The 23,628-nt window shown below is 37.0% G+C and overlaps 1 protein-coding gene across 2 annotated transcripts; it reads left to right on the top strand.

Moving 5' to 3' along the window:
* The first annotated feature begins 13,837 nt into the window (after positions 1-13,837).
* GCG (glucagon) lies at positions 13,838-23,396 on the top strand. Of its 2 annotated transcripts, XM_027591180.1 has the most exons (6): positions 13,838-13,960; positions 16,964-17,064; positions 18,595-18,756; positions 20,426-20,563; positions 22,106-22,249; positions 22,920-23,396. In XM_027591180.1, the coding sequence occupies exons 2-6, from the start codon at positions 16,973-16,975 to the stop codon at positions 22,924-22,926; spliced, it is 543 nt and encodes a 180-aa protein (XP_027446981.1). In that variant the 5' UTR covers positions 13,838-13,960; positions 16,964-16,972; the 3' UTR covers positions 22,927-23,396. The 2 variants fall into 2 exon arrangements, with proteins under 2 accessions (XP_027446981.1, XP_027446983.1); XM_027591182.1 differs by lacking the exon at positions 22,920-23,396 and having other exon boundaries at positions 22,106-22,253.
* Positions 23,397-23,628: the final 232 nt, after the last annotated feature.

The raw sequence follows: 23,628 nt of genomic DNA, 5'->3' as shown, positions 1-23,628 counted from the left end.
ACCATGTCACACCAACAAAGATGACTATTAAAAAAAAGAAAGAAAGAAAAGAAAAGAAGCACTGGCAAGGATGCACTTTGCTGGTGGTTCAGTTGCTGTGGAAAACAGCTTAGCAGCTCTTCAAAACGTTAAACATAGAACTACCATACAACCCAGCAATTCCACTCTTAGGTATATACCCAAAAGAACTGAAAACAGGTTCTCAAACAAATATATGTACAAACACATTCACAGCAGCACTATTCACAGCAGTCAAAGGGGGAAACAGCTCAAATGTCCATCAGTGGGTGAATGTATGAACAAATTGTGGTAGCTATAAACAATAGAATACTATTTAGTTATAAAAGGAATGAAGTAGTGATACATGCTACAAACATGAATGAACCACAAAAACATGCTAAGGGACAGAAGCCAGACACAATAGGTTATTGTATGATTTTATTTATATGAAATAGCCAGAATGGGTAAATCCACAAAGATAAAATGCAGACTGGTGGTTGCCAGAGGATAGAGGAGGAAATAAGGAGAAACTGCTTAATAATAGAGAGTTTTATTTTGGAGTGATGGAAAAGTTTTGGTGCTAGATGGAGGTGGTTGGTTGAACAACATTGTGAATATGCTAAATGCCACTAAATCATTCACGATAAAAGATTTGATTTTGTTATGTGAATTTCCTCTCAATAATTTTTTTAAAAATCTGTTTGGAAAAACTTCATTTGTAATAATTTTCAGTATAAGTAATTTATAATTATGGTATCATTTCTAGAATCAGCAGACTCAAGCTTTTGATAGAAGGGGATATTCCAGGAAACTAGGCTCTAGGGTGTTTTATGAATATTTATTTTGGTCCATCCCCATTGCTAATGCAAGGAATATTTTCATTCTCAATTAAACAAAAATTAAAATTTGTTAAATCTATTTTAAACTGTTGCCATTCACACCACCACACCTCTGGACACAGAAGAGAGGAAACCCGTAAGATTCACTACCCCCCTCAGTCATTACAAACCCATACCTTACACCTCATGAGCTATCAAAACATTTAGACCTCTCAAATAACAGAAATTCCCTTGTCTGACTTTTAAATTCTGTTCTTCCAACTTCTTGCTCAACTGCTCTAGGCACAGCGGCGCTTCCAAAGAAACATTTTCAAATACCTAACCTCAGGCTGCCACCTTCTTGGTCCCTCCCTTCCTGCCTCATCAATTTTCAGGAAAACAGTAAGAATGGGCTCTTCTCCTTACCAAGATCTGCCCTCCCACTCCTATGCCTTGCTCTGAATCCCATGCTCTTTTCATACTCCCAGCTTCTTCATCAGAAAGTGAAATCTGCAGCACTTGAAAGGGTGCAATTCTATTGTGTGACATATCCTAAACTATGGATCTGATTCTTAAAAAAAAGTGGAATGTCCACAGCTTTTTTGGAAAGCAATTTGGAAGGCCCTCAAAATATTAAACATGGAGTCATCATATAACCTAGAAATTTTATTTCTACAATTCTTCTTTAGAATTCTTCTAGAATTCTGCTTCACCTAAGAGAATTAAAAACATAGTCCAGACAAAAATTGTGTACTTGAATGTTTACAGCAGCATTATTCATAATAGCTAAAAGTGGAAACAACTCAAATGTCCATCAATTGACAAACAGTTAAACAAAATGTCGTATAGATATTTAATGGAATGTTATTCAGTCGTATAAAGAAATGAAATACTGACACATGCTACAACACTGATTAATCTTTTCTTTTAATTTTTCTTTAGAGAGAGAGACAGTGTGAGTGAGCACAGAGGCAGAGGAAGAAGGAGAAGCAGACTCCCCACGGAGCAAGGAGTCCTATGTGGGGCTTGATCCCAGGACACTGAGATCATGACCCAAGCTGAAGGCAGACGCTTCACTGACTGAGCCACCCAGGCGCCCCAACGTTGATTAATCTTGAAGTACAGTAAAAGAAGTCAGATGCAAAAGGCCACATATTGAGTGATTTCATTTATATGAAATGTACAGTGTATGCAAATATATAAATAGAAAATAGATTAGTGGTCATTAAGATTTGGGAAAGGGACAATGGGGAGCAACTGCTAATGGGCACAGGGTTTCTTTTGGGGGTGATGAAAAAGTTCTAGAAGTAGACAGTGATGATAGTTATACAACATTGTGAATGCACTAAAAACTACTGAATCATACACTTTAAAAGCTAAACTATAAAATACCTGGAATTGCCAATTGTTTAATCTTCAGACGTCGTGCTATTTTAGCCATCTGGTAGTTGTGAATGGTTTCAGACAGCAGTTAAGGCAGATTCTGCTGAGGTTACAAGATTTTGCCTGGACTCCCTACCACTTCTTTTCAGTCTTTCTCTAGAAAGGCAGTGTGGTCTGGAGTCAGATCCAGATGTGGCTTTAAGCAACTTAGTTGCCTATTCTAAGCCCCCATCTCATTATTTGTAAAACAGAGTCAAACAAATTTAACTTACTGTGTCTTGTAAAGATTAGACAATAATATATTCAGAGAGCTTTGCCCATAGTAGGCATTCAGTACATGGCAACTATTTCTGTTATATTAAGGGACTTGCCCCACACTTCTGAAGTCTAAAATACTGACTTTAAACAATAGAAATTTTTCTATTTCATTCATATTATTGTTATTTTCTAAACTGATTGCCTACAACTAAGACGCTATATGAATTCCAAGTGGAAAATGAAAAAAAAAGTTATTTCCTAATAAGGCGGTTGGTGCTACATAGTAACCACTGGAAGGAATGGCTGTCACACTTTCAGGTGTTCAGTCAAATGTAGCCCTGAAATTAATTTATACTTGATTGTTTTCATAAACATCAACTGTCCTAAATGATACATTTATATAGGACAAGTGCCCAGAAAAAACATTAGATGTTTTTAATGTGCTTAAGAAATCAAACCAAATTTTGAGATAGCATTGAATCCCCTTTTTTGCTATGCATTGTCCTAGTGTTGAGAGGAAAGATGCCCAAAAAAGGTGTAAGAGCCAGGGTCTTTGACTTCCAGAGTTTAACAGATCAGTATTAAGGAGAAGGATACTAGTGATCGTGGACCAGATCTATGAGATGGGGAGAATCCATCTTTCTGTAGCATTAGAAAGCATCCACTATCAATACTCTGGTAGGCTCTATGAAGAGAAAAAGATTTTTATTAAAGTAAAAGTAAAAAATCAGTCTTTACTTCCTCTGATAATGTGCCAACAAAGAAATGATTTCTTTTTCACCAAGAAAGAGTCAGGATTAGAACACAGTACTGAAGACTTCTGGGTCATAGAACCGTTTCTAGGCACAGAAACAAATTATTTTTGGTAATTTCTTATAAAAAGAAATCATAGATATTAATTCTTTTTTGAAGAATAAAATAGCTAAACAACAAATTGTAATAAAGTAAATAAAACTTCATTTTAAAATAGGATAATAGCCTAGAGGGCTTTGTAAATTGTCCTCCACTTTGATTTTATTATTTTAATATCACCAAAAAACAGGGCATATCTTTACAATATATCAGATAAAATGTGAATTGGCAGCACTGAGCAAGTTTCAGGCAGGGGGCAAGTCTGCTTATAAGGCATAATGGCTAGAAAAAAGTGTTTATAACTCCATTTTGCATTCTATGCATTTTTTTAGGATACAGATTTCAAATTTTAATTTTCTAATCGTTGAACTTACTTTCTTTTACAGAAGCCTTTGAAAAATTGCAGTGTTTTAATTGGTTCACATTAAAGACTCTTAGAAGCTTGAAGAAAAAAGTCTTTCCAGATGAGCAAGAGGTTGGATAAATGTAATGACATATGGTTTGTTTTTTATAGCTACAATATGCGAAAAATAGAAGCATAACACATGTATTCAATGATATATATGTATTTATACATATAAATATATATTCTGCTTATAAATTATGAGATAAGATTATTTTGTACAAATGTGATTTTGTTTTCTTTCTCTTTCTTGTTCCCTTTATGAATAAAAATAACAACTGAAACTTAGAACAATTTTAAACATCTCATTATACCAGGGATCTAGCAAAAGATAAAATCAATGTATGCAAAGCCATGATGCGACACAGTCCTCTGCTCAGACTTGTGAGCAGGGGCTCTCTACAGGGTCTCCGAGCCTCAGGGCAGGAAGACTGTCCGATGATCTTATTACTGAATATTCCCTGACCCAGCAGGCTTCCTCTGAGTCCTTCCAGATGGATGGGTCACAAACTGTTTCTTCACTGTTCCTCAGGAAGGATACTTCTCACATCCTCTGGCAAACTCAGAACATCCCCTGGAAGTTCTTCCTTTATGGCCCCTGGATGCCCGAGCCCATCAAGTCACTCATAAACAGGTAAAGACATTTGATTATCACATTCCATGTACTCAATGTTTATGTTTTCAAAGGCTATGGTCAAATGACCACATTTTTCTTTACAAAGCTAAAAAAAAAAACTCAATGTGAACTTTTCTCTCATGTAGTATACTTTTTTTATTTATTTATCTATCTATCTATCTATCTATCTATTTATTTTTGAAGGCTCACACCTATTTTCAGAAGACCATTGTTGTGGAAAAGATTGTTCTCATCTAGGAAGAACATGGCATATGCTGAGAAGCAAAAAGGAACCTCAAACTCAAGGCAATTTTACCCGTCACTCCTGAGTCTTATATGACACAGCAGAGGCATACATACCCTCAGGACAGGCCTGGGAGAAGATACAGGAGGAGGGAGCTGTAATCATCATTCCCTTACCTGTGAATGGTGGCTCCCTTGCCCTGCCTTCCCTGCAGGTGTTTGTTATCCAGGTCTTGCCCTGTGCTACCATTTTACCTCCAGGTTTTGTTGCTACCATCTGTCTCCAAACCACATTTATTTTACCTAGCTCATACTTAGGAACTAAGGGGTTAAACTCTTTTTTTTCTTAAGGTTAAATTGATAGATAACATTATATAAGTTTCAAGCATACGACAGTGTAATTCAGTATTTGTATACACTACACAGTGATCACAAGTCTAGTTACCATCTATTACCTTACAACTGAGCCCCTTCACTCCTCTGCCTGCCCCAACCCAAGCCCCTCCCCCTCTGAAAATCACCAATATAATCTCTGTATCTGTGAATTTGTTTTTATTTTCTTTGCTCATTTGTTTTGTTTTTCGGATTTCACTTATAAGTGAAATCATATGGTATTTGCTCTCTCCACCTGACTTGTTTCACTTAGTATAATACCCGGAAAGTCCATCCATGTTGTGGCATATGGCAAGATTTTCTTCTCTTTTTATAGCTGAGTAGTATTCCATTGTGTGTGTGAGTGTGTGTGTGTGTGTGTGTGTGTGTGTGTGTGTGTATTCCACTGTGTGTGGAATCCATTCATTTATCAATGGACACTTAGATTGTTTCCATACCTTGGTTATTGTAACTAATAGTCAGCATAGGGGTGCATATATGTTTTCAAATTAGTGTTCATACTCTTTGAATAAATACTCAGAACTGGAATAGCTGTATCATATGGTGGTTCTATTTTTAATTTCTTGAGGAATCTCCATACTGTTTTCCATAGTGGCTGCACTAATTTACACTCCCAGCAACAGTGTACAAGGGCTCCCTTTTCTCCACATCCTCTCCAACACTTGTTGTTTCTTGCCTTTTTGATAATAGCTAGTCTGATAGATGTGAGGTGATAGCTCATTATAGTTTTGATTTGCATCTCCCTGGTGATTAGTGATGTTAAACATGTTTCCATGTACCTATTGAACATCTGTATGTCTTCTTTGGAAAAATGTCTATTCAGATCCTCTGCCCATTTTTTAAATAGAGTTGTTCACTCGTTCAGTTGTGTGAGTTGTTTGTATATTTTGAATAACCCCCATCAGATATATGATTTGCAAATATCTTCTCCCATTTAGTAGTTGCCTTTTTGTTTTGTTGATGGTTTCCTTCAGCGTGCAGAAGCTTTTTAGTTTGATGTAGTCCCATGTAGTCCTATTTGTTTATTTTTGCTTTTGTTGCCCTTGCCTTTGGAGTCAGATCCAAAAAAACATTGCCAAGATATTGGGGCTTACCACTTGTGTTTTCTTCTAGGATTTTCATGGTTTCAGGTCTTACATTCAAGTTTTAAGTTCATTTTGAGTTAATTTTCGTGTATGGTGTAAGATAGTGGTCCAGTTTTATTCTTTGCATGTGGCTGTTGAGTTTTCAACACCATTTCTTGAAGAGACTGTATTTTCATCATTTGTATATTTTTGCCTCCTTTGTCATAGATTAATTGACTGCATATGCGTGATTTTATTTCTGGACTCTATTCTGTTTCATTGATCTTTGTTATCATTTTTTATGCCAATACCATACTGTTTGATTACTATAGTCTTATAGTATAGTTTGAAATTAGGGAGCGTGATATCACCAGCTTTGTTCTTTCTCAAGATTTCTTTGGCGATTCAGAATTATTTACAGTTCCACACAAATTTTAAAATTATTTCTTCTAGGTCTATGAAAAATGCCATTGGAATGCCATCGGAATTTTGATAGGGATTTCATTGAACCTGTAGATTGCTTTGGATACTATGAACATTTTAATAATGTTAATTCTACCAGTCCATGAGCATAGAATATCTTTCCATTTATTTGTGTCTTCATTTTTGTTTTAGTATCTTACATCTTCTCCTCTTTCATTTCTGATTTTATTTTTTTGAGCCCTCTTATTTTTTTCCCTTGGTGAATCTAGTTAAAGTTTGGTCAACTCTGTTTATCTTTTCAAAGACCAGCTCTTAGTTTTATTGATCTTTTTAATTGTCTTTTTAGTCTCTATTTCATTTATTTCTTCTCCAATCTTTTTTTTAATGTTTTATTTATTTATTCATGAGAGTCAGAGAGAGGCAGAGGCAGAGAGAGAAGCAGGCTCCCCGCCTAGCAGGGAACCCGATGCGGGGCTCGATCCCAGGACCCTGAGATCATGACCTGAGCCAAAGGCAGACGCTTAACCATCTGAGCCACCCCGGCGCCCCTATTTCTTCTCTAATCTTTATTATTTCCTTCCTTCTGCTAACTTTGTGCTTTGTTTATTCTTTTTTTTTCCAATTCTTTGAGGTGTAGAGCTAGATTGTTTATTTGAGATTTTTCTTGTTTGTTGAAGTAGGCTTATATTTAAACTTCCCTCTTAAAACTGTTTTTGCTGTATTCCACAGATTTTGGACTGTTGTATTTCCATTTTTATCTGTCTCCAGGTACTTTTTAATTTCTCCTTCGATTTCTTTGTTGAACCATTGGTTGTTCAGTACCATGTTGTTTAATCTCCACATATTTGTGATTTTTCCAGTTTTCTTCCTTTAATTGATTTTTAGTTTTATACCATTGTGGTCTGAAAAGATGTTTGATATAATTTCAATATTGTTAAGTTCATTGAGACTTGTTTTCTGACCTAATATATTATTTATCTTGCAAAAAAATAAAAGAGTTTATCATCACTAAAATGACCGTACAAGAAATGGTAAAGGGACTTCTTTAAGCTGAAAAGAAAAAGCACAAACTAGTAACTACATATAAAGGTAAAGATCTCACTGGCAAATGCAAATACTTAATAAAGTTAGTGGATTAACCACTTATAAATCTAATATGAAAGTTAAAAGACAGAAAATAGTAAAATTATAAGTATAATAGTTAGTTAAGAAACAAAATAAAAATCTATACATACATACAAACCAAAAATCTATAGCAGATACACAAATGACAATGAGAAAGCAATCCAAACATAACACTAAAGAAAATCACCAAACCACAAGAGAAGAAAACAAGGCAAGAAGAAAGGAACAGAGAGGAACTACAAAAACAGCCAGAAAACAATCAACAAAATGATAATAAATACATTCCTGTCAGTAATTGTAAATGGACTAAATTTTCCAATTAAAAGGCATAGAGTGGCTGAGTGGACAAAACAAACAAACAAGACCCATCTATGTGTTACCTACAAAAGACTCACTTCAGATCTAACAACACACACAGACTGAAAGTGAAGGGTTGAAAAAAGGTATTCCATGCAAAAGGGAGCAAAAAGAAAACTGGTGTAGCTATATTTGTATTAGACAAAATAGATTTTAAAGTAAAGACTATGATTGAAGACAAAGAAGGGCATTACATAATGATAAAGGGGTCAATCCAACAAGAGGATATACATTTGTAAATATTTATTCACCCAATATAGGAGCACCTAAATCTATAAAGCAAATATCAACAGGCCTTAAAGGTGAAATGGACAGCTCTGCAATAATAGTAGGGGCCTTTATACCCCACTTATATCAATGGATAGATCATCCAGAGAAGCAATAAGGAAACATTGGCCTTAAAAGACATATTAGACCAGATGGACTTAATATATATATATACAGAACATTCCATCCAAAAGCAGCAGAATATATATTCTTTTCTAGTGCACATGGAACATTTCTTTTTAGCACTTTGAATATATCATGCCACTCCCTCTGGCCTACAGAATTTTTGCTGAAATATCAGCTGATCGTCTTACAGGGGTTCCCTTGTATATAGCAACTTGTTTTTTTCTTACTGCTTTTAATATTCAATCTCTCTCCTTAACTTTGACAGTTTCATTATAACGTTTATTGGTGTACCTCTCTTTGGGTTCATCTTCTTTAGAACTCTCTGCACTTTCTGGAACTGGATGTCTGTTTCCTTCCCCAGTTTAGGGAAATTTTCAGCTATTATTTCTTCAAATAATTTTTCTAACCCTTTCTCTCTTCTTCTTCTTCTGGAACGACTATAATGTGGATATTTCATGTGATGTTGTCCTACAGGGTAAAGGGTCAAACTCTTTAGCTTTCAAAGTAACTGATAAATTGGTGCTAATGCCCCACCCCACAACTTACTTTATTACAGTTTTCATCTGACTTATTGTTTTGGAAAGTTTCATACTTATATAGTATAAGCAGAATCACATAATAAACCCTGTTTACTCAACAGCCAACTCAACAATTATCAATATTCAGCCATGCTAGTATGATTTATACTTCTACCAACAGCTCTTTTTATTTTTTTAAAAGATTTTCTTTTATTTATTTATTTATTTATTTACTTGCTTGCCTATTTATTTATTTTATTTATTTATTTATTTTAGCAGGAGGGGCAGACAGAGAGGGGGAGAGCGAATCTCAGGCACCCTCCACACTGAGCAGGGAGCCCGATGCAAGGCTCAGGCCTAGGACCCTGAGATCATGACCTGAGCTGAAACCAAGAGTCAGACACTTAACCGACGACACCACCCAGGCACTCCTCTTTATAAATTATATAATTTTTTTCTTTTAGCTAAAATTTATATAAATCAAATTTATATAAATCTGATTTTTTAACCTTAGTTTTGCCTGTTCTTTAACTTCTAAAAATGGGTTCATACAGTGTTTTTGTGTGTCCAGCTTCTTTCACTCAGCACAATATCTGTGAAATTCATCCACACTGCTGCCAGTACCCGTTTTTCATTCTTTTTTTTGTTATCGTAGGTTAGTAGTATTCTACTGTATAAATTCCAAACCACAATTTGTCTACTATTTTACTTTCTTTTTCTTTTTAGATTTTATTTATTTATTTGACAGAGAGAGACAGTGAGAGCAGGAACACAAGTAGGGGGAGTGGGAGAGGGAGAAGCAGACTCCCCACTGAGCAGGGAGCCCGACACAGGGCTCCATCCCGGGACCCTGGGATCATGACCTGAGCCAAAGACAGAGTCGCTTAACGACTGAGCCACCCAGGCTCCCTACTATTTTACTTTCTGACTGTTAAGTTGTTTCCAGTTTTAGCGATAGCTCAAAAGCTTCTGTGAACATTTTTGTATGAGTCTTTTTGTAGATAAATGTTTTCATTTCTCTTGGGTAAAATTACTAGGTCAAAGGGTAGTTGTTCATTTAGCTTTAAAGTTTAACCTCTTCCCAAAGTGGTTATGCTGTCACTTCTTTTTATATCATATTTCTTTGTTATTTTGAATAGATAATTAAATCAAGTGGACAAAAAACCCCAAAGGATAACAAGTATATATTGAGAAGTATTCTTGGCACCCTGTTTCTCTCTACCTCACTGTTCCATACTGCCTCTGGCAGGTAGGAGCTTTCATTAGTTTCTTGTGCATTCTTCCAATTATTTTAAATGTAGTGATGATTAAATAAACATATATTTGTCCCATTCTCTCTCCTAACACAAAAGTGGCCTACTATATATATATCCATAATCACCTCCCTATTTTCACCTAACAACATATCTTAGAGTCTTTCTATATTGGTGAATGAAAAGCTTCTTCGTTGTTTTTTTCTAAACCCTGCTCTATTGGTGGTTCCTTGGATTAGCTCCAACTTGTTACTATTATACACAATGCTGCAATGAAGAGCCTTGTACCTCCATCATTACATATATATGTAGTAATAAAATTGGGACAAACTTTCAGAATGGTGCTTTAGCCTTATGGGGCCAAGCATTATAGGTATTTGTAATTTTGCAATATTGTCAAATTGTGCCCCTGAACATGCTGTAACATGTTGTGCTCCCATCAGCAATGCAAGAGAGGTCACTTTGTCCATAGTCTTGCTACCAGAGTGTAGTGATCTTTGCCATTCTCAAACATTTCAACCCAACTATTCTGAGCAGCTGAGAAAAATAAACATGCAAATATCCTATACTCCATGATTTTATCAGTGAAGTCCTAAGAACCCACTACATAATTTGTGGGGTCAAATGCAAAACAAAAATGCAGAGCCCTTGTTCAAAAGTTGTTAAGAATTTCTGGGGCGGGGCGCCTGGGTGGCTCAGTTGGTTAAGCGACTGCCTTCGGCTCAGGTCATGATCCTGGAGTCCTGGGATCGAGTCCCACATCGGGCTCCCTGCTCAGCAGGGAGTCTGCTTCTCCCTCTGACCCTCTCCCCTCTCATGCTCTCTCTCTATCTCATTCTCTCTCTCAAATAAATAAATAAATAAATAAATCTTTAAAAAAAAAAAAAAGAATTTCTGGGGCGCCTGGGTGGCTCAGTTGTTTAGTGTCTGCCTTCGGCTCGGGTCATGGTCCCAGGGTCCTGGAATGGAGCCCCGCATCGGGCTCCCTGCTCGGCGGGAAGACTGCTTCTCCCTCTCGGACTCTCCCTGCTTGTGTTCCCTCTCTCGCTGTGTCTCTTTCTGTCAAATAAATAAATAAAATCTTTAAGAAAAAAAAGTTACTAAGAATTTCAAGATGATCAGAGTAGAGTATTAAGCCAAGCACAGGGCCCTTCTAAACATGTGGCCTCATGTAACAGCATAGATTTTAAGCCCATAAAAGTTATCCCTGGTCCTAAGCATCATAAAGAAAGCAAGAAATCTTTGAATAAATACCTTATTTTACGTTAAAACTTGATGCACATTTTTGTACTACTCCATATAATAATTATGTTTTATATTATTTATATCAAGTCAAATTCATCTTTCAGGAAGATGTATCATAGCTATTATGTGGCAATGCTCTCTGGCAGCCACCAGGTACCTCCCACAGTCTGATGGGAGAACTCTAGATGACATATCCCAGAATTTCCCTTCTTCCAAACAAACTATTTGACACTAGTCATTTAAATACAAGGACCCCACTTCCTCTGCCTCACAGCTGAATGACCAAATATCTACAATGATGGGAATTGAAGGCCAAGTGGAGGCTGGTGTTGGGACAGTCTTTGGAAGAAGATCCACAAGTCCACAACTGCACTGATGTTTGACTTAATTTCTGATAACAGGAGCCTGCTCTGCCCCTGCTACGTACAAGAACGGTGCTCTGTACAATGAGGTTTGGAATGCTTCTGCGTTTTCAGAATGCTTATTATTAATGGTGTTGGGGACTGCCAAGAATCAGTGTTGGTGGGCTGGAGATAAAGCTAGAGGAAATTTCCTCAAAGAACTTGGAATAGTCCCTTCTGAAATAATAGAAAGCAAGTGCAGTGGAGGGAAACAAGTTTTGTAGTAAGATATTAGGGGAGAGCAAAGCCAGGTGCTGTGTTAAGGGCTTTATATACATCGTCCACCGAGCCCCCCCTTAGGACTGCTCCACAAACAGGTAACATCTGAAAAGAAGACAGACACAGAGGGGTGAAGAGACATCTATTCAAATAGGCAAAGAGAAAATATAGAACTGAATGTCAAACAATTAATACAAATATAGTCAGTATACTCATGAAGATTGAGGTAAGAGGGAAGAACAATTCAACAGTAAACTTATCCACACTTTCAAGCCATTACTGTATTTGTGTTAATTCATACTGTCCTGAGGAAGGCCACCTTTCTCTGCTCTTTCTCCCCCCCTGCTGGCAGTGCTAAGAAGAAATCCTCAGGTGAAAATACCAGCAAGCATTGGGGAGAAGATGAAGAAAACGAGGCATAGATTTTATGCAACCATACTTTTCAGACTTAAATATGCATATGAATTGCCTGGGGATCTTGGTAAAGTGCAGATTCTTATTGGGTAGGTCTGGACTTGGGCCCGAGAGTCTGCATTCCTAGCAAGCTCCCGGGTGATGTCGGTTTTTGGACCACACTTTGAATCGCCATCAGTAACCACCAGCACAAACCCTCTTCCTGGGGTCTCCCAATTGCACACAGAACTGATCTCCATGGCCTTTAACTGGCTCTACATCCAACAGTGGGTCCAATCCACAATTGAAGAGTTTAAGTTCACTGGGAATGTTTCTCCGGTTGCTTCCATGATTTACTTCCATACAAGTCATCAGCTTTGTCATGCAGTTGATGGTATTCAAATACTGGGATCTAGCTAGGAGATATTTCAATGATTTTGTCATATGGAATCACAGTTTCATCTTACAAGAGTCATGTAACCAATCCTCTCGTCTTGCAGGTGAGGAGGCTGAGGCACGAGGAGAGTGTGTGACTTGACCATGGTCACCCAGTTTGTTGATAGCAGACAGACCAAAATCTAATTACACTGACACTGTTCTCATACTGTGTGTCCAGGTCATTTTGCATTTTTCTCTTTCTCTAAAATGGCCAGACTCATATCTGCTAAATCCTATAGATCATCAAAGTCCTAAGTGGCAGATCGCAAAACTCAGGAAATGTGACAGTATGCATCTCATGTCAAGAGTTTTCCTCAAATTCGTTCTTTTGTGAATTAGTGTCTGGGTCTCTTATCAACACAGTTAGTCTTTATATATCCATTAGAAGAAAAAAGAAATACTAGTCCCTGTCTTATTATCATCACCTATCTTGGATGTTTAATCCTCATTTTACTTTATCCTTTCTGCCTGAATCCAATTTACCACAACAGGACACATTAGGTCTTAATTGATATTTTTTAAAATTCCCCTCCAAAATAATACAAATTAATTACATAGGGTGGGGATGAGAAGATTCTTATTAAGTGTGTGTTGAGTGAATGATTTATTATTTGGGTAGGTGATAGCATGAACTAATTATTGCATTCAGATAAAGGCATCATAACTAGACAGCAAAAGGAAGGATTTGTAAGACCCTCAAATGAGGCCCTGCTCAAAGTGGGGTTAGCCATAAACTATGTAATTTCAAGGTTTTTTTGTCTTCGGCATCAGAATTCACTTTAGAGTACTTAAGTGATTTTCATGCCTGACTGAGAGTGAAGGGTGAATTTCCAAACTGCCCTTTCCATTCCCAACAACAACAAAAAAAAGCAGGAGAGTAAATAAAAAGTTTCCTGGTCTCAGAGGCCCCACCCAATATAAGCATAGAATGCGGATGAGCAAAGTGAGTGGGCGAGTGAAATCGTTTGTAACAAAAACTCATTATTTACAGATGAGAAATTTATATTGTCAGCATAATATCTGTGAGTCTGAACAGCGCTGAGAGTATATAAATGCGGTGCGCTCTGCTGTAGAAGTACAGAGCTCAGGACAAAGCACGTCCAGCGGTCCGAAAAGCGGGCTTGCTCTCTCTCCACCTGCTCTGTTCCTGTCACGGTGTCAGAAGGTAAGATCCCTAGTGAGGGATTGCAAGACTGTAAATCCTGTTTGGGGTACAGTTAGGTATTTTTAAGGGAGCAAAGTATGATGAATGAAGTCCTGTTCTTTCATCTTATACCTTATTGCTAATAATTCAAGCGGCAGAATGGAAATGAAAAAGTGATAAAAAATGCATTTACATATATTTATTTCAACAGAGTGATGCTGAAAAATGAATTGGATAAATAATTCAATGCAAAGATATAAAATAGAAAGAAAAACAAAGATTCGAATCAATGCCCTTGTTATAAGATTTAACTGTTATGAGAACTGAATTTTTAAGTGGTAACATTTTGAAAAATAAATATTTTCCTTGGGTTTGATAAATGTGTATACTACTTTGAACAGAAGGCGCCTTTTAAATTCAGCAGAATTGTGTCCATTAGAGAAGCTATAACAGCAATTGCTCCTTACCAATGAAAACTTATGGTTTTCTAAAAGAGCAGAATCAACATCATCTTTCAAATATTCGAATTTCTAAGTCTATCAAAAAAAAAATCGAAGTCCATGAAATCAGCTCTTTGTAAACGAGACATAGCATATCTGGTGCAGAGAAAAATATAGTCAATGATTAGGAAGCCTTTGGATGGAACTGAGTAAAACCCACAGATTAATAACTCCTTACTATGCATTAAAGACCAATAATAATAAATAATATATCTAAAATGTACACATTCTGAAGTGAAATTTTAGTAAATCTCTTTAGAAAAATACGGATGTTCTAAAGTACCTATTTAAGTTCTTAAGGACAAAGAACAATTTTACAAAGATCCTCAATGGAAAAATGATAAAGTGCTGTGTTTCTGCCTCATATATGAAGGACCTAGGAGAGGAAATGAGCCAACCAGTTTGAGAAGTACTTATTTGGCTTACAACACCAATATATTTTGGGATGTAATATAATGTCACCTTGCCGAGGTCTAAGGTTTATCTTCCTAAAAGACTTCCTACACAAAGAATACTATTGTTATGATATTTTCCTTTAAATTTGTGTAGAAATGTGTGGTTCTTAAAAAACTGCAGATTCTCTCCTTAGACTACCAAAAGTGGGGGGGACTAAAATTCTTCTCTTACTGAGTAGGAGCTTAACCTAAAATAACATAAATATTTGCTTTCTCAGTAGTGGATTTCAAACAATTAATCTTATTCTTAATTTTTTCACAATTCCATAGGCTTCCACTAAATGAATAAAAGAAATTTTTAAAAAATCAGTTCCTTTTGCAGTAGAACTCATTTTATTGCCTGTAGAGGACTTCAAATATTCACTTCCGTACAGTTGTTTCTCTTTCAGTTAGTTCCCACAGTGGCAGGATCCCACCTGTTCTAAATCTGACTCTGTAGAACATACTAGAAAATATTGTCAAATCTTTTGGAACTTCGCATAGAAGGAATTATTTAGGACTAAAATGACTTTTTAAAAGTAAGGTAACCCTAAAAAAAATGCTTGTTTTAATTTTTTAAATTCCCCAAAGCCTGAATTTACAGCTGAGAGTTATAATCAGAAGACACTATCTGCAAATATGACAACTAGATAAGCTGAAACGGAGCAAAATGCCAAATTAGTAACTTAATACTGATGAACGAAGAAGGGCGAATATGTAATTCCTACTGTGTTGCTTTGTCGAATTGACCACTGAATCCACAAAGACAATGTTTCAAAAAAAGAAAAAAAAATTCCACTGCAGGTACTACCGTCTCCATGTTTCAGGGCCAAAGACAGATAGTAAATATGGCGAGGATGTAAAAGAAAAGATTGATAGTTTAAAATGATAATGTTCGTAAAATCCTTATTTCAAACAAATGCCATGTGCTAAAAATACTCGTTCAAATTATTTATGGATAAGCATAATCAAACTTGGATTGAAATCCCCACTTCTCAAAGTAAACACGGTTGGTCTTGAAAGTAGCAGAGAGAAGTCCATGACAAACACCGGGTGCGAAGTTTCCACGCAGTGCGTAGAGGAGCTTGCCCCGTGGGCCATGTGGCCGCCCCGCACTCATATTGATCCCCACCCCATCCACGCTTCATCATCATGTCCTTGGCATCCAATGGCTTCACAGGGCATCTGCTTGAGCTATGAAGACAAGCAATCAGGTGTATCATACACCCAGGCCTAGGGTGTCAGTAGCAGTGAATGACATGTCCTGGACTAAGTCCAACTATAAAACAACCTGGGGACTTCCAAGACTTCAGAAGCGAGCGTTAATTTTCTTTATGACAGTGATCTCTTTAGTTTCTTGGTTGTGATTGTTCAAGTTGCCAGAAGCATTAGTTCTTGTTGCAAATTGCTTGTCTTTAAAATGATTTTTCCCTTTAATTTAGAACAGGTCAAAGCACCCTAAAATACCTCAAATCTGTTGGCCGCTTTATAATTACAAAGTCTAGACCAAGTTACACTATTTAAAATATAAATGAATAATACATCTGAACCGACAGCTGGTATGCCAAGTTGTAGCCTGAGGCTGCTTTAAGATGGTTGAAATGCAGTATAATGTAAATGCTTGGAAGAGGAGGACTATTAATTGAAAGCCAGACTGATAGTGAAGGGGGTGGCATTATGGAAGGTACCATTCAGGCTAACCATATGTAGCATATCATCTAGAGTAGATATTTTAAATGTTTATCATGGACATTTTTAATTTCAAGTCTGGAAATGAGCCTTCTATCATTAACACAAGTGTCCTACACTAATAAAAAAGCTTAGCTGGTGGTACATATCTTTTTTTTTTTTTAATTGGGTGGAACAAATCTTTTGTATCCTTTTTGTCACTGAACAAAATCTGGGGAAAGATATACTCTACTATTTGAAATTCAGCTGGAAAAATTGTCAGAGTAAAATCGATGACTAGCTTATTCTATCTGTAATATTTACTTAGTCAAAATCGAACTAATTTAATCTGACAGGTTTAAATATGGTTGCTGGCCTCCCCCCTGACCCCAACCCTGGACCCTGACTCTGTGTTCCCACAGGCAGCAAAAATGAAAAGCATTTACTTTGTGGCCGGATTGTTTGTAATGCTGGTACAAGGTAGCTGGCAACGCTCCCTTCAAGACACAGAGGAGAAATCCAGGTATGCAATCCCTAGACTTGAACTAACATAACATTAATGTTAGAATAGAGTCTGTAAAAACCATGATAGTGACTAGGTCTCAGTAAAATACTCTGCACGTTTTTCCAAATGTTCAAGGTATCATTGTGATAAGGCTTTTCTGCAGTATGGATCAGAGTATGTGCTATCTCATAACAAAAGGGGTGGGCAATGTTGAAAATCCGTCACACAGGAAATTACGGCTCTTTGAAATCTTCCGCTGATCCTATCTATCTATTCATTACACATTGTAGAGTAGATTTTTTTTAATTATTCATACCAATTTTGTGTCTCTTTTACTCCTTTTAAAAAGTAACGGTTACTTGCTAATTGGGAAAGTCATATGTGTTCATGATAGAAAATATTTTAAAACCATGCAAAATTTTTTCAAGTACTCAAGATTCACTATTCAGAGAAAACTATTCATAATTCTAAAATTGGGTGTATTACTTTCCTGTATTTTATGTGCACTTATATAAATATATCCCAGATGCTATGTTTTTTCTCTTTCATTATATTGTTAGTTCTTTCTTATATCATTAAAAATACCTATTAAATGTATGACCCTTTAATGGCTGCATACTATTTCATCTCACAAATGTATAATATTTATTTAGCTATTCCTCCTTTATTGAACACTTAAGAATTCTTCAAATTTTCCCGCAAAGAATGCTACAAATAACATTTCCCCCTATGTTTCTTACTATTTTCTAGGGATAGATTTCTAGTAGTAAAATTACTATGTCAAAGGTTTTGAATGAGTCTAAATTTTTTATATTATCTTGCCAACTTGCTTTCCAGAAAAGTCACACACATACACACTCCCATCAGCAGTATAGAAATACTTCTCTCACACTATCCTCCCCAGTATTTAATCATTGCTAATTGGACAGGTGAAAATAGTATCTGATTTCTATTTCTGAATATTAATCACATTGAGTATTTCCCCATATTTGCCATGCCAACCAACTGTTGATTACTGGCATGCATATGATCCACTATACAGTTTCAAATTACCAAGTGCCCTTATTCTTGTCTTTGAGTGTTTTTCTTTCTTCCACCATTAGCTACCATATAACCAGGTAACTGAGCTACTTCTTTATATTAATATATGCACAAACACAATTAGGGACATAAATCTGCTGCTGCCCAACAAATGAGGTGGAGAGTTTTACTCTTTTAAAATATTGAAGCCATTGATCTCTTCTGTCATTATTAGCATAATCATGAGTAGATGCACTAGTGAAAAAAAAAGATTTCTTTAATCCCATTTCAGAAAAAAGAAGCCAGTTGAAAAATCTACTACTAGAATTCAGAATCAGAGTGTATTCAATTCCAATAAAACTGTGGAATTCCCATGGCAAGCTAAAGGTGTCTCTGAACTACCCACTGAAATACTCAAGGCACCTGCCTTCCAGCTTCATATAGTGCTGTATTTTGTAGAGAAGATGCTGTTCAAGTGATTCTACTCTTGAGGAGAGATTTACTTGCTCCAATTACTGTTCTTCACAGATCATTCCCAGCTCCCCAGACAGACCCACTCAATGATCCAGATCAGATGAATGAAGACAAGCGCCATTCTCAGGGCACGTTCACCAGTGACTACAGCAAGTATCTGGACTCTAGGCGTGCTCAGGATTTCGTGCAGTGGTTGATGAGCACCAAGAGGAACAAGTAAGGTTCTGAACCAGGTCCAAAAGTTGCACACAAATGTACTACATAAATATGTCTTAAATTTCCCCCGGCCTTTTTTTTTTATCATGCTCATCAAATCATGCCCATAAACTCTTCCAACTTTGCTGATTTTCAAGGTTGGTGATGCTATCCTTGATACTATTCCTCTGAATGTCCCCCCACCCCTCCAGTCCTCTTACCCACCCTCCAATGGGACATGGACTTTAAATGATATTCCCAACTGTGTCTTGGCCCATTTCCCTTTAAAATCGGAAGTTGACCTCTGTGGACCTGCAAGCTTAGGAATCTAATTTCTGACCAAAAGATAGAGCAAATTCAACATTCCCTTGTAGGGTTCAAACTCACGACTGTGATCACATTCAAAGTATCCTCTAGCCAAGTTAATCCATGGTAAGGACTGGAAACAGATGCAGTCTTTTTCTTGTAGAATACAATCCAAGATACACATTTAAAATCACAGCCTAGCTGCACAGCATAAAGAGAGAAGAAGGCAAATAAGAACACAAGCCTATCGTAAGGCATACATTTTAATGTTGGATTTTCTTTGACAGTGTTGGGTTTTTTGCTACATCTAGGCTACTGGAGGAAATCATCCGCAAGGGTTTCACAGAGATGGTGGAATTTCACAATTTCTTTGGAGGGTGGCCCACAAGGGGAAGGGAGTTATGCATACGAAGTAGCTAAAGGAATCTAAAAATCAGGAAAAGGGCATAGATTTGTCTGGAGAGAATAGAGAAGGGAGAGAGGAGGTGAGAGCAAGAGATTGAACAGAGCCAGCAGGAGAAACAGGAGCGACGACAGGGTGGTTGACCTCACGTTCTTCAAGTGGAAGTTAGAGCTGCAGGAAAGATGGCGGTCACGGCCAGAGCAGACACTGGGAGCAGTCCCTGTCAAGGACTACGGATGAGACCATTGGTAAAATGTGGGCAATCACGAACTTAAGAAAATGAAAACAACTGTCCTCATTTCTAGAAAGGGAATGCCACAACGTGATAAACTAACGGGATAAACTAACAATTTTTTTCTCAGGCGGTTTTCTGTTGTGTGTTCAAGATCAACCTTCTGGGGCAATATATGTAGGGGAAACTGAGGGCAGCTGGTCACCCCCTACACAAAGCTCTCTGCACACCCTTGAGGGTGAAATGGAGTCCTCTTCTCAGCTTTCTTCATGGCTGGCCCATCACCCATTTCCTTTAATCCTTATCATGTGGTCCTTTTGACAATATTTTGAAATAGTCCTCTGCTTTCCCCTGAACCATTTCCATTAACTCTGACCCCGTATGGACTAACAACAAACAGCTGCCTCGCTTGCAAGTAGCACAGCACAGTGCAGAACCCACATGTATTGAGACCGAAGGAAATGCAGCTTTAATAATCAATGGCACAGACAAGCCCGGGAGGCGAAAATTGGTGTGCTGGGTAGAGTGGAGGGGCTCTGGCCCACCTCAATTGTTATTAGCCCTGTCCCGTCAACCTTGGATCCAGGTAATTCATGTAGCTTCAGAATGATCCCCGGGCCACCCTCATCTCCCAGATCTCCCTAAGCCCCTTCTACATAGGATCCCGAACCCAAAGCTGCACTGCTTAAAGGTGAGAACCATATTGCTAAAGAGACAGATCTTCAACTTAACTTTCACATTTCTTTCAGGAATAACATTGCCAAACGTCATGATGAATTTGAGAGACATGCTGAAGGGACCTTTACCAGTGATGTAAGTTCTTATTTGGAAGGCCAAGCTGCCAAGGAATTCATTGCTTGGCTGGTGAAAGGCCGGGGAAGGCGAGAGTAAGTCTGTACATTCTTATTTAACATTTTTTTTTTTTTGCATGATGCTGAAAACTTAGACTACAGTTATCTATATATGGATCTGGATTACAGAAGCAATTAGTATAGTCTCACAAAGTGAGGAAATAACTCGAATTGGTGGGAGACAGTCTACAAAAGTCTAGTCTTGTTTTATTTTTGATAGCAAGTATTAATAATATTTATAATTAATAATCATCCTCTAGTATAGTTGTGTTATAATTAGGGTATTCATTTGTCAACCCAGGACACTCTTGATAACAAAGAGAATGCTTTTGATAACTGTACGAGGACGACAAGCTTAAACTGGAACTGTCTTGGGAAAACTAGAGATAAGGAAAAAGAAGACATAGTACTGAAAACTGAAAGTCTGACTGTAAATATTTACCTGTAGGATCACATATACGTGTGTGTCAGGATTCAGGTAAAAACGTGATGAAGACAAAAGGGAACAAAACTTAAGATGTGTAATGAAATGCCACTCAAAGTATGGGTAGGTGAAAACACCCATAGAGTTAACGATATGCCCATTTTTTAATAGGGCTGTCATATAGACAACCACTAAATCGTCAAAGTTGAAAATGAAGCTAAAGCCGTTTGGGACTCTCTTGGAACTTACCACAACCAAACAGATTCCTGAACCATCTCATTTTCTCCTGATCATTTTGATTGACACTTGAAATATGAGAGGCAGGGAATTCATGTTCGACTCTGGTTTGGTTTTTTTTTTAGTGAGATTTAAAACAAACTAACTGAGACTTAAAGAGATCTTAAGACAAAAGGAAACTAGTATTGTCGCTGACTTTTAAAACAAGAATGATCAAACTGATAAAACTAATGGTAAAATAGTCGCTTACACTTGAGGATATTTTATAGTGTTTTAACATAATGCCAAAAATTCTGCTATACTAAACCATTCAAAAAGAAAATGTTACATAGACTAAGTTTTAATCCCTTCATACTGCACTTTGCAGGGCTGTTCAAATAATCACTAGTTTTACGAGACATAATACATTTTTCTGAATTATAGACAAACTAAGTCTCAGTAATAACATCTGTGCTGCCATTCGAAGTAGCCTGGAATATTGAAAAGGGTGTGAAGCTACACAGGTTTGGTTTCAGAGCTCAGCTCTGCTCTGTCCGACCTAAATCATTCCCTTTCCCACACGCAGGTTTCTGTGAGGCTTTTTCCTAGTAGGATCCTGGAAAATAGAAACTATTTCCTCGGGGAGCCTGGGTGGCTCAGTCGTTAAGCGTGTGCTTTCAGCTCAGGTCATGATCCCAGGGTCTTGGGTTCGAGCCCAATATCGGGCTCCCCGCTCAGCGGGAAGCCTGCTTCTCCCTCTCTCACTCTCCAAGCTTGTGTTCTCTCTCTCTCGCTGTGTCTCTGTCTGTCAAATAAATAAAATCTTAAAAAAAAAACAACTATTTTCTCGGTGATCCTCACGCGAGTTACCAGGGATAGGCAATCAATAAGGACTTAAAACATTTAACCAAGTACTCATTTGACCCCTTTTTTCTCAGGTTCCCGGAAGAAGTCGCCATTGTTGAAGAATTACGCCGCCGACACGCCGACGGCTCTTTTTCTGATGAGATGAACACAGTTCTTGATAATCTTGCCACCCGGGACTTTATAAACTGGCTGCTTCAGACCAAAATTACCGAGAGGTGACTGTATTTTAGTTAATTCTGAAAACCATCAAAACTTCCATAAATATTATCAGACAGGCCACGGGTTGTTCCCTATGTGGGGGAGAGGGTCTTTATTTAGTCTCTTGGTATATAATCAAAATTAGGAATCGTTTAAGAAAACATCACTATATTCATTTTTGACCATTACAGTCTTCTCCATTCACCCATTTATTCCAAAAACATTTCCTGTGTGTCAACAAGGGACAAGGCATCAGGAACACAGATATGAATAAAACAAGGAGATGTTAAGTCATTCGCATATCAATGTCACATTAAAAATTGCTATCTATATATGTTGACATTGTAGCACAAAGTAAAATACCAGCAAGCACGGTATTAGATACTGAATGTAATAAGCATCATAGTAAAAATCTAAAGACCAAACCTTAGCCACTTATCTTGATAAGGTATAAATGCTTTTTATAATTATTCATAAACTTTATATTTTTGATAAGGGGACTTTAGGATAAGTCATCTCTGAATGCAGATATTTGAAGAGTTCAAAAGACTAAGGGATTTATAAGATGAAAAGATGGACAAACAAGTTTTATCAAAGTATATCACTGAAATATTTCCTGGATAAATTAACTATATCATCTCAATATTAGAGCTATGCTAAATCACTGCCATTTTTTTTAATTTCTAGGAAGTAAGTATGTCACTCTTCAAGATCATCTTCACATCACCTGCCAGCCACGTGGGATATTTGAAATTTTAAGTTCTGTAAATTTAAGAGATGCATTCTGAAACCATATTGCTTTGCATGCCAATAAATAAATTTTCTTTTAATGTTGTGTAGCCAAAGATTGTACATGGAATAAACCATTGTCAAAATATTGCTAAAATACCAACTTTAAAATATGAAAATGCAGAATTCTCTCATTTTCTTATTTTGGATGAATTACCCTAACCTGCTTACATCAACAATGAAATTATTTTTCTGTGGTATAATTTGTACATATAAATTATTTCAATCACAATATATCTGCATTGTAATGGTAGGATAAGGGAGGACTAGTAGTCACAGTGGTAAAACTGGAAAGAGACATTCCTCTTAAAACGTTTGTCATAAAAGTGCTCCGCTTTCAATATATCAAAGGTGGATAAATAAAATTTTCAAGCTTCTTTACCATCGTCTGTTTTCTCGCCTCTTCGTGACCCCACTCCTTCCAAACACCTCTTCTTCCTAAGCTCATAGCCCATGAGCCAAACCTAGTGCTCAGACATGGCTTCATGATTTGAATGGCTGCACAGTGCTTTGACATTTTGGGCCAACATTGAAAAATTGATGTATTTTATATAAATATATTGACTTCTGGCTTATCTTTAAAAAAAATAGATCATCAGGCAATATT

This window comes from Zalophus californianus, chromosome 3 (assembly GCF_009762305.2).
Source record: "Zalophus californianus isolate mZalCal1 chromosome 3, mZalCal1.pri.v2, whole genome shotgun sequence".
Lineage (NCBI taxonomy): Eukaryota > Metazoa > Chordata > Mammalia > Carnivora > Otariidae > Zalophus > Zalophus californianus.
Note: the sequence above shows the minus strand (reverse complement) of the source record. Positions and strands in the feature narration are given on the sequence as shown.

What these genes read in the sequence shown, in the direction of transcription:
- GCG (XM_027591180.1), top strand. Translation starts at nt 16,973, where the DNA reads ATGAAAAGCATTTACTTTGTGGCCGGATTGTTTGTAATGCTGGTACAA. An exon ending in GACACAGAGGAGAAATCCAG is followed by an intron (nt 17,065 to 18,594) that starts GTATGCAATCCC and finishes TGTTCTTCACAG; the next exon opens with ATCATTCCCAGCTCCCCAGA. An exon ending in AAAGGCCGGGGAAGGCGAGA is followed by an intron (nt 20,564 to 22,105) that starts GTAAGTCTGTAC and finishes CTTTTTTCTCAG; the next exon opens with GTTCCCGGAAGAAGTCGCCA.